This window comes from Chlorocebus sabaeus, chromosome 9, assembly GCF_047675955.1.
Source record: "Chlorocebus sabaeus isolate Y175 chromosome 9, mChlSab1.0.hap1, whole genome shotgun sequence".
Taxonomy (NCBI): domain Eukaryota; kingdom Metazoa; phylum Chordata; class Mammalia; order Primates; family Cercopithecidae; genus Chlorocebus; species Chlorocebus sabaeus.
This window is the reverse complement of record NC_132912.1, coordinates 70,318,046-70,329,229: the sequence shown is the minus strand read 5'-3', so window position 1 is coordinate 70,329,229 and position 11,184 is coordinate 70,318,046. Positions and strand designations below refer to the sequence as shown.

The following is an 11,184-nucleotide window of genomic DNA, read 5'->3' as shown; positions in this document are numbered from 1 at the left end:
AGCCTTACCTGACCCACCCCTTCTGGGTCCCCAGACATATTCTTCCCTGGACAGAGCTTCCCTGCTTATTGCACTAATGGGCTGACACATCAGTCTCCCCAGAGTAGCCTGTGGGTGCCTTGATACCTGTATTAGTCCGTTTTCACGCTGCTGATAAAGACATACCTGAGACTGAGATGAAAAAGTGATTTAATAGACTTACAGTTCCACATGGCTAGGGAGGCCTCCCAATCATGGCAGAAGGTGAGGAGGAGCAAGTCACATCTTACATGGATGGCAGCAAGCAGAGAGCATGGGCTTGTGCAGGGAAACTCCCACTTTTAAAACCATCAGATCTGTCAGACTTATTCACGGTCACAACAACAGCATAGGAAAGACCCAGCCCCACGATTCAATTACCTCCCACCAGGATCCTCCCATGACATGTGAGAATTGTGTGAGTTACAATTCAAGATAAGATTTGGTGGGGACACACCCAAACCATATCAGTACCCACATGTGTGAGAATAAACCCCCCCACACACACAAACAGCAAAGTCAGCCCTCAGATCTAGGACTCTGCTACCATTAACTTACTGTAGAACTTCTCTTAAACTAGCCATGACCTCTGGACCCATTCCTAATCTGTAAAGGGAAGAACAACCATCCCAGGAGTGTTCTGTGATTGCCCCATGTTTTAGGAAAAACTCTCCTCAAATCGTGTTTTCCCTCTACTCTCATGCCATCACAATCATCAACACAGAAGACTTCAGTGACCAAATGTGTGTGGCGTTTCCCCACCAACAAGCAGTGAACATCAGCTGGGTGTCCTCTAATTCAGTTCCAACACTATCTACCCAGAGACATTGTCAGACCCCACAGGCTAAGGGTTTAGTTTCCAAGACCGCCCCCCTCAACCACACCAGGCACAAGTCTAGGCCTCCAGAACTTCTGACCAACTGGCTTCAAGTTGAGGTTCCCACAACCTCCTCTTTGGGTTCAATTAATTTGCTAAAGTGGATCACAGAACTCAGAGACACACACTTACTTATGTTTACCGGTTTATTATAAAGGATATCGCTAAGGATACAGATGAAGAGATGCACATCGGGCAAGGAATGAGGGAAGGGGAAGGGTGCGGAGCTTCCATGCCCTCTGTGGGCACACCACACTCCAGGAAGCGCCAGGTGTTCAGCTATCCGGAAGCTCTCTGAACCTTGTCCTCTCGGGTTTTTATGGAAGCTTCATGACATCAGCATTCCTTCCCCCAGGATTGAGACTCTCTCATGGGAAGGTCTTTAGGACCCACCATCAAAAAAGTGGGCGAACATTAGTGAAAAGATACCCAGAGGTCAGAGGCCTGCCCCCAGAGCCCTAACATACCCAATATTCCAACAAAGACTGGAACAAGGACTATGGGAGTCACGAGTCAGGAATGCTGGATGAAAACCAATATACATCATAACACCACACCCAGCATTGACACTTAGCACACAGGTGTTAGAAACAAATGACTCCTAGGCACTCTTCCTGCGTGGCCTCTGCCCACAGCCGCCCCTCACAGGGCTTTCAGCCTGCCAGTGGAGATCACTCGAGGGCCCACACATGAAGTGCCCTGTGCACATGGCACAGTCCTGCCTCACAGAGTTCGCCTCAGCTCCTGGGGGTTGCCCTGGCCTCATTAACCCTTGAACTCCCCAACTGCCACCCACCCTACACATTTTTTAAGCGCCTGCTGCCAGGTCAAGACCACCGCCTTCCGAGACCTGCAAGCCCCACCAGCTCTGACTGGCACATGACCAGCTATGAGGGCCAGTCTGGCAGAACAGTATCCCGTGAGCTCAAATCCTGCTGAGAAAACAGCACAGAAAGGGTGTATTTCTGGGTTGGGCACAGTGGCTCACACCTGTAAGCCCAGCTCTTGGGGAAGCTGAGGCAGGAGGACTGCTTGAAACCAGAAGGCTGAAACCAGTGTGAGCAACAAAGCAATACCCCATCTCTACAAAAATAAAAAAATTAGCCAGACGTGGTGGTGCATGACTGCAGTCCCAGCTATTCAGGAGGCTGAGGCAGGAGGTCTCCTGGAGCCCAGGAGTTTGACACTGCAGTGAGCTATGACTGCAACACTGCACTCCAGCCTGGGAGACAGCAAGACTACAGCTCTAAAAAAAAAAAAAAAAAAAAAAAAAAAAAAAGGAAAGGGTGTGTTTCTTTGCCTGGTACTTGCCTATTCCCAATTCAACTCCTGGAAAAAAGAAATAATTTGATATATAAATAGAGGTTTTTCAATAGATCATGTTTATTCCCAAGCCCCAACCAGATATGTTCTACTCCTCAAGGTCCCTGAGACGCAGGCTGTGGGCTGGAAAATGAAGGCACAGTGTCAGAGTGCCCCTGTTGGCATATGAAGACCCAGGAGTACTGACCTTCAGGGATCTGCCTGCACTGCCCACGGGCCTGGCACAACAGGAGGCACTCCTGTTTCTGTCCCTTCTGTCTCTGTTCTTGAGAGCAAGGTTTCTGCTGAGATATGCTAAGGAAGCTGAGTCCTCTGTCAGCCCTGACCTGACTGACAGGCAGACAGGAGCCAAGGCCCCAGTGAAGCTCCAGGATGACGGTGGCCCTCAGGGGAACAGACGCAAAACCAGGCACAGGCCTGCCTTCCAGCTGGCATCTACCTGTCAGGCCCAGAACCTCTGTGCAGTTGAAGTGGGCTCCCCAGAAGGAAAAACAATACAGCTGAGTCTAGTGCTAGGGGACAGAGAACTGGGGTTTCAAGAAAGCACCCCAAAACAGGCTCCCAGGTTAAGGAGCCATGGGGCTGAAGAGAAGTTGGCCCCAGAGCCCAAAGCCCAGACTGCAGTCAGTGGGTGAAGATGAGAAGCAGCCCAGGCCCCTTCAGGAGCTGGGCCCTGAATCCTGAGGCCACCATCACCTCAACATCACTTCCTACAGCAAAAAAAGGTCACTCTTCTTTCCAGAGGAGGTAACACAGCCTCAGAGCTTGCTCCGCGGGGCCTCTGCCAGGGGCCGCTGCAGCCGCCACACCACCCGGACCGGCTCAGCAGCGCGGTCCAGCTCCCGGAGGCCACCCAGGTCTTGGGTCTGGCTGTACTGCTGCAGGGCCGGCTGGAGCACCGTGATGGGAATGCTGAAGTTCAGGTGGGGGTAGGTGGCCCCTGTGTTATTGTCCCGGGTGTTGCTGGTGATTATGCCTGTTGAGGAGTCAGAGAGCAAAAGGGGATGTAAGCCAGGAGGCAGAAAGGCTGGAGAAGGGAGGAGGACCATCTCCACCCTGGAGCCCTCAGGGCTGGGTAGGACTGGAAACCACCCCCCACGGTGACAGATGCTGAGCTTCTAGACATGAATACCTGCTGCCCACACCCGTTCCTGGCTTTACATTCTCCTTCACACTCTCAATATCTAACACACTAGATAGTTCACTTATTTCACTTGTTATCTTTCTCTCCACCTAGTGTCAGCTCCATGAGGGCAGGACTTTGATGTTTTGTTCATTCAGTCTCCCCAGTACCTGGAACAGTGCCTTATGCCAAGTAGGCTCTCAACAAAGGCTTGATGAATGAATGAATGAATGAATGAATGAATGAATGAATGAATGAATCAGACCTACAGACATATTTTCTTTGGCCTGTTCGGTGCATGGATGTGTGTGTAGTTTTTTAAAGATAATTTCAGACATAAAGAAGCCTTGCCTAAACAGTGCAGAATTCTATATACCCTTTGACCAGCTTATGTTCAGATCTAATGTCACCAAAAAATACTTACCAAAACCAAAACATATACCTTGGTACAATCCTATTATTAAGTGAACTATAGAACTCATTGGCATGAGTTGCACTAGTTTTTCCACTAATGTCCTTTTTCAAAAAGTTCCAGCATCCAATCTAGGACTCCATATTGCATTTAATTGTCGCATCTCCCAAATCTCCTCCAATCTGGGTCAGTTCCTCAGTCTTTCCTTATCTTTCATGGCCTTGACATTTTTAAGAGTGCAGGTTATTTTATTTATTCACAGGTTTTTTTGTTCTTGTTTTTGTTTTTTTAGAGGCAAGGTCTCACTCTCTCACCCATGCTAGAGTGCAGTGGTGGGAGTATAGCTCACTGCAACCTTGACCTCCTGGGCTCAAGTGATCCTCCCGCCTCAGCCTCCCTAAAATATTTTGTAGAGATGGGGCCTCACTATGGTTGTCCAGCTTGGTCTCAAACTCCCAGACTCAAGCAATCCTCCTGCCCTGGCCTCCAAAAGTGCTAGAATTACAAGTGCGAGTCACCATACCTGGCTTTTTTTTTTTTTTAAATAAACATACAATTTATTTTTTTGAGATGGGGTCTCGCTCTGTCACACAGGCTGGAGTGAAATGGTGACCATAGTTCACTGCAGCCTTGAACTCCTGGGCTCAAGTGATCTTCCCACTTCAGACTCCTGCATAGCCAGGACTACAGGCGCATACCACCATGTCTGGCTCAGGTCAGTGATTTTAGAGAATGACCCTCAGTTGAGGTCTACCTAATGTTTTCTCATGACTACTGGATTGGTGCAAAAGTGAATGTAGTTTTTGTCATTACTTTTGTTTGCCATTACTTTTTATCGTTTAAGGGTACACATTGTTGGGAAGAATACCATAAAGCCATGTGTCCTTCCCAGTGTCTCAGCTGTCTGATGTCTGTATGGAGTACTTGTGATGTTCACCTTGATCACTTGGCTGAGGTGGTATCTGCCAGGCCTCTCCATGGTAGACTTAGTATTTTCTTTTCTTTTGTTTTAACTAAAAAAAAAATTTTTTTTTTTTTTTTTTTGAGACGGAGTCTCACTCTGTTGCCCAGGCTGGAGTGTAGTGGCGCTATCTCGGCTCACTGCAAGCTCCGCCTCCCAGGTTTACGCCATTCTCCTGCCTCAGCCTCCCGAGTAGCTGGGACTACAGACGCCCGCCACCTCGCCCGGCTAGTTTTTTGTATTTTTTAGTAGAGACGGGGTTTCACCGTGTTAGCCAGGATGGTCTCGAACTCCTGACCTAGTGATCCGCCCGTCTCGGCCTCCCAAAGTGCTGGGATTACAGGCTTGAGCCACCGCACCCGGCCAAAAAAATTTTTTTAAATAAAAAGAAGCAGGGCCTCACTATGTTGCCCAGGCTGGTCTCGAACTCCCACTTCAAGTGATCCTCTTGCACCAGCCTCCAGAAGTGTTGGGATTACTGGCAAGAGCTACCACACCTGGCCTAGACTTACGGCTCTAAATATTACTTACGGATCTAATATTTCCTCTTTGTAAGTACTACCTATTTAGAGGAAATTTATACTAAAGCTATGCAAATACAATTTTACTCATATACTAGGGTGGAACAGATAAGAAAACATATTGTAGACAGCAGGAGCAAGGTTTTTCACTACAGGAGAAAGAATAAGCAAACAGGGCCGGGCACGGTGGCTCAAGCCTGTAATCCTAGCACTTTGGGAGGCCGAGACGGGCGGATCACGAGGTCAGGAGATCGAGACCATCCTGGCTAACACGGTGAAACCCCGTCTCTACTAAAAAATACAAAAAACTAGCCGGGCACGGTGGCGGGCGCCTGTAGTCCCAGCTACTCGGGAGGCTGAGGCAGGAGAATGGCGTGAACCCGGGAGGCGGAGCTTGCAGTGAGCTGAGATCGGGCCACTGCACTCCAGCCTGGGCGACAGAGCGAGACTCCGTCTCAAAAAAAAAAAAAAAAAAAAAAAAAAAAAAAAAGAATAAGCAAACAAGGAGAGTTAGACTGGACTGGAGTTGGAGGTTTCTAGATGAACTCATATCTTTTTCTTTTTTCTTTTGGATAGCTAAACAGACTGTTTTTCAAAAACCTGCATGTTACCAAACTTTAAAAATTGATTGATGTAATGGCCACATGTATTTTTTTAAAAAAGCTTTGCATGTCTTGTGAAAATATTAGAATACCAGCCAACGTTAGGCCCATCCTCCTTCACGGCCACAGTCTGCTGTGGCTGAGTCGAGTGTGCTTCAGTTTAGACCCCTCCCCTCCCCCCCTGTTGTCTTCTCTCATTCATTTGCTTTACCTTTCCAGCCTCTGTTGGCTTTTGAGTCTGTGATGCTTTGACTAATCCAACTCCTGAATTTCACAGATCAAACCAGATTAGATTAGTGGCAGAGAAGGGACCAGGGCCCAGATCTCTTTCCTCCCAGTTCAGCATCCCTCCCTCTCCACCATCAGGAGAAGAGCTTGCAAACCTTGGCTAGCTCACTCGTAATGCCCACCATTTTCCCAGAGAGAGGGTGCACTGGGGCTGGCTACAAGCACTCATGGGGTGGGACTGAAAGGTTCTAGCAAGAGGGAGGGCGGGAGGGGGACAAAGAGCTGGTTACCAAGGAGGTTTCCTGAGTGGTTGGAGAAAAGGGGTCCTCCACTGGAGCCGCTGTGCACAGCACACGTGGTCTGCAGCATCACGGGCATGCCATCCACCTGCACCACAGCCGAAAGGATGCCTGAGGTCACCGAGGGCCCACAAGCCTGGCCAAAGACGCCAAAGCCCACCACACTCACAGCCTCGCCTGCCAGGGAGGGAAGGAAGGTGAAGCTGGGGACACTTGTGTTACAGCAGGACTCATACTCCCTAACCCCCATCCCTACCCTCTCCAAACGCGCCAAACCTCTCCAGCCTTCAAGTTTCTGCTCAGATACTCCTGTCTCCAGAGAGCCTTCCCCAGGTCCCCTGGCTGGAAGAGGCTGGGAACCCCATTGAGCTCCTAGCACTGTATCTGCATGACCACTTCTGAGCAACAGGCTGTTCCCCAGTCCTCGTTCCCTGGACAGGCAGGGCAGTGACTTTTAGGAGTTCCTAACACCTAGCTACACGCTGAATAAATGTTTATAGAATTCACATCCATCTCCTCCTGGGACTCCTAAGAAGTCTCTTGGTGAAAAGAAAAGGTGACGATGGCTATAAGGCAGCTATGACCTTCCTTTTCCAAGTGCAAGGCATGGAAATAGTGCTTTACAGGCAACATCACACCCAGCCCTCACAACACCCAGAAGTAGGATACATTAGCCCCATTCCAAAGACGTGGAAAATGAGGCAGAGGAGAGTTAACAAGCCTGTCCAAGGACATGGGACTAGTAAGTGGCAGAGGAAAGATGCTCATCCAGAGCCCCTGCACCCTTCATCACCGTATCACTGCCTCCATGGAGTGCGACATCGGTACTTATGTGGCAGCATCACAAAGCCTTTTACCCAAATCATGCCCCTGGAGCCTTGAAAGTGCCACGTGCCTCTCTGACCAATAACTGTTAAGGAACCCCAAAGCCCCGCATCCTCACACTACACTGCTGCAGGCACTCGGGGAAAGGTCGTGTTTTATCCTTCCCAGGGTATTCCACATTTCCTACCAGTACAAGAAGGGAGGCCTCCAAGGACCTTGTCCAATGCCGCCCTGACTTCATGAGAATGCCCAACACTGATTCTCTTTCCTGAGGCCCACCCTAGCCCAGAGGGGCCCTCCTTCAGGCTGCACCCTTGGTCCTTTACCTTCGTGGAAGTGCTCAGCGGGCACAGGGATGGGGACATCATCCAGGTCCTCCTCCAGGCTCACCACTGCTATGTCATAGGGACATGACTCCTGAGTGGCAAATACCACACGGCCCCAGATGGCCACACTCCTAGGAGCAAACGAAACAAACAACAGGCTAGCTTTCTAACTCCTCAGTTCTTGGGAGAAATCAAGGAGCTGAGAGTGACGGTAAAAGTCATGGACTTGGAGTCAGAAGATCTGGGTATCAACCCTGAAATCGACCAGCCAGGCAACTCTGGGCAAGTCATGTAACCATTCTGTGGTATCTCCAAAGGTGGTTGACAACCTGTGCTACTTCTATAAAGCTTCCTGTACCTGAATAATCAACACTGACACTTAGTGAGCATTGTGGGCCAGGTTTGGTGTTAATGCTTTGTGGACATCATTTAGTCCTCACGACCCTATAAACTAGGCACTGGCATTATCTCCATTTTAGTGGTATAACAGAGGCCCAGAGACCCTCAGTAACGGTCCCAACACCAAACAGAAAGTGGGAGGAGCCAAGGCAAACACAACACTTTCCTTCACTGCCTCCTTGATACCCCCAACAATCCCATCAGTTGGTGGGGCAGGTAAGACATGGTTTTACTCCTCTGGGTCCCTATTTACACTACGTGGAAGGCTCCATTCCATGACATTTCGCATCAACTCCTAGGGAGGCAGCTTAGATAAATTAAGTGACTTGCCTAGGATCAGACAGGGGTGTCCTACTACACACTCTGTAGGGGTAGCTTCCAACAGACCTAGCAGTCTCCTTAGGAGTAAGGGGCATGTGGGGGGAGTGGGAGGAATCTTGTAGGTTCCCATACACCATAGGGAAACCTTCATCATCAGTCTTCCCAATAAAGTCATGGCTGTCCAGTAGGCCACCAGTGGGGACACCTGTGGCAAAACTGGGCTGTGTTACCCACACCTGGCTAAGCTTGGGGACTCAGGAAAGAGATTTGGAAAAGCCTGGGCTACAAGGCTGGGTTGAACCACGTACAGCTGCCTGGGCCATCCCCCTACATTCTGATTAGGTAGAAACCCACGTTCTGTCATTTTCATTCAGAAGGGAAGCTCTGGCTAAGCTCTAAAAGATGGATAAAATTAATAAACCCATCTCATTACCCCAGAAGGGCACCATCCTGGGCCTCTGGGACCTTATCAGTTTCAGAGGAGAAGCAGCAGGGTTAGGGAATATCTGTTCAAAGGGCCAGAGAACAGTGGAGTATGGTGTGCAGGGTTTTCAGACAGCGAAGCTGCCCAGAAGAAACTCAGACTTTGAGGGGAGCTCAAAGATGCCCAGTTCCGGATTCAGGGTATCCCACAGTACCCAAATCCAGAGCTGCTTGGAGCTTGACACCTTGCTCCTGATTCTCCCCACGGGGGTTCTGGGTATAAAGGATGAGGGGAGGGTTTCAGGTCTCTACCCACTACACGCCCAAAGCATCCGCATGACACAAGAAAAGCCTGCACAATACTCAAGAGTATTAGGCCTGGACCCAGACCTGAGACCTGAAAAGGGATGGAGTGGGGTCAGCCCTGTGGGCTTACTTGGAGGTGGTGGAGCGCACCAGGACCCTGGCTGCTTCCCGAGGGGACACGTGCCGGCAGGTCACTACAAGGCGGGGTGCCACAGCCACTCCGGAGCCCCATACGGTGCCGCACTCCACCAACACGGCCGCGGCTGCCCACAGGGGCCCGGAGTCTCGGAGGGGCAGACCCCACGGGACGCCCACCTCTGGCGGCAGGAGAGCGGCCAGGGCAGCGGCGCTGGGGCGCAGGCGGCAGAGCGCGTCGCGGGCGGCGCGGAAAAGTGGGGCGGCGGCGCAGAGCAGCGTGAAGCCCACCCATTCGCCGGCCTTCCAGCAGAGCGGCGCCGCCACCAGCGCCACCAGCGCCCCCGCGGGCCGCGCGGTGAACACGCCGCCGCCCTCGGTGCCGGGCAGGCAGCGTGCGTCGGTAAGCAGCAGCGGGCCGACCACGTTGCTGAGCACCCCGCAGCTCAGCGTGTTGAGAAAGATGTCAGGGCAGAAGGCGCCGAAAGGGGAGCCGCAGACCAGCAATGGCGCGCCCTTGGGCACGGCCCCGAGAGGCGACACGGTCACGGCCGGCCCGCGCTCCTCCTCCACCTCCTCCTGGCCTAGCCGCACGCCCAGTAGCGCGAACCAGCCCAGCGCTCTCAGTTGATCCGCCTCCTCCTCCTCCGACACTTCGTCATCCGGCACCGCGCTCGAGAAGCGCCACTGTTCCGCCGCCTCGTCCCCGAAGAGGCGGGCGAAGTGGGCCCAGAAGGCCGGGCAGCTCAGCAGCAACAGCAGCTCTGCGGGAAGCCGGGGCTGCAGGGGACGCCCGCGGGACAGAGCAGGTGGGCCGGGCTCGAGGCCCGCGCACTGGGGCGTGCACAGCACTGGGCGGCCCCGCTCTGCGCCGCCGCCGGGACCCGCGGCCGTTGGGGCCCACTGCACGTGCAGGCGCAGGTCATCGCTGCAACTGTCGCCAGGCAGGAAGGCGGCGCCGGCCGCGGTCAGGACTTCGCTGCCAGCTCGCAGGAAGGGGACGAAGATGCCCCCGTGGCAAAGCACCAGGCCCGGGCTACGGCTCAGGATTACCCCGCTGCAGCTCCATGGGCCCGCCTCGGGCCGTCCGGCCCGGGAGGCGCTCACCACGCAGCCCGCCTGCTCGACCGCCCTCATGGCAGACCCCCACTGCCTTCCCATGGCCTGTAGGCCGGACACTCGGGGGCTTCGAGAAACGGCAAGCAAGCAAGCGAGCGACAACCCCTACCCGGTCCGGCTGAACCGGCCTAGCGCCACCCACAGCTGGAAGCGAGAGGCGCAAGCTCTCACTCAGGTCTTCCTCATCGAGCCCGATTGGCTAAGCCCCAACTGACCCGACCCGATTGGCTGGGTTTGTGCCGAGCTCTGATTGGCTGCCTATTCTGATTCTCCTTTCCCCGCCCTCGTTGGTTTGTCCAACCTGTGGGACAGAGCCTCTGCCCCATTACCCCGGATGAGCCCCGGGGAGAGTAAGAGGCGTGCGGCGTCATAAGGAATCCGAGGAGAGGAGGGTGGGTTCCTTCAAGTCTAGTCGCTTGTTTGCTGGACTGTGGAAAAGGGAATAGAAATGAGCGCTGACGTGGCTAGATTTGCCCAGGCCATGACAGTACCTGTTAGCATTTGCCCAGGTCTAGGCAACCTTCGGCCTCTGACCCCTGGGATAATATGGATCCAGGAAATCCTTGGCCAATTCAGTATTTTGAAAATTTAAAAGTAAACCTTATAGCAATCCACTAGGGGGCATGGAACTCTCAAGATTACTCCTAGGATTTTTTTTGCCGCCAAAGCCCCAACACAAATCTCCGAGAAACTGAATTTGCTGTAAATTAAATTGCCCTTTAAATCGACTATGATGAACAGTAGCTGAAATCAAAAATTTTAATCATACAGCCCTATATTTTGCAGTGTGCACATTTCACATAACATAACCACCGGCCAGGATTTATCTAGGCCAGGGTCCAAATACTTTCTGTAGAAGGCCAGAATGGAAACAGTTCCAGTTTGGGGGACCATATAATCTGTCTCAAATAGTCAATTCTGCAGCTGTTGCATACAAAAGCTAAAGGAATGGCGGTGGCTGTGTCC

At 52.2% G+C, this 11,184-nt stretch overlaps 1 protein-coding gene across 2 annotated transcripts; it reads right to left on the bottom strand.

The window, feature by feature from the left end:
* Positions 1-1,027: 1,027 nt before the first annotated feature.
* Positions 1,028-10,393, bottom strand: TYSND1 (trypsin like peroxisomal matrix peptidase 1). 2 transcript variants are annotated; one of them, XM_007963188.3, is made up of 4 exons: positions 9,095-10,393; positions 7,516-7,646; positions 6,356-6,452; positions 1,028-3,194 (listed from the first exon to the last, which is right to left on the bottom strand). In XM_007963188.3, the coding sequence occupies exons 1-4, from the start codon at positions 10,258-10,260 to the stop codon at positions 3,164-3,166; spliced, it is 1,425 nt and encodes a 474-aa protein (XP_007961379.3). In that variant the 5' UTR covers positions 10,261-10,393; the 3' UTR covers positions 1,028-3,163. The 2 variants fall into 2 exon arrangements, with proteins under 2 accessions (XP_007961379.3, XP_007961374.3); XM_007963183.3 differs by having other exon boundaries at positions 6,356-6,541; positions 9,095-10,390.
* Positions 10,394-11,184: the final 791 nt, after the last annotated feature.

Bases quoted from the DNA above. Each gene is read 5' to 3' on its own strand.
- TYSND1 (XM_007963183.3), bottom strand. From the start codon at position 10,260: ATGGGAAGGCAGTGGGGGTCTGCCATGAGGGCGGTCGAGCAGGCGGGC. The intron at 7,647-9,094 runs GTAAGCCCACAG...GTTTGCTCCTAG, and splicing joins GTGCGCTCCACCACCTCCAA to GAGTGTGGCCATCTGGGGCC. The intron at 6,542-7,515 runs GTAAAGGACCAA...CCTCCCTGGCAG, and splicing joins CGCTGAGCACTTCCACGAAG to GCGAGGCTGTGAGTGTGGTG.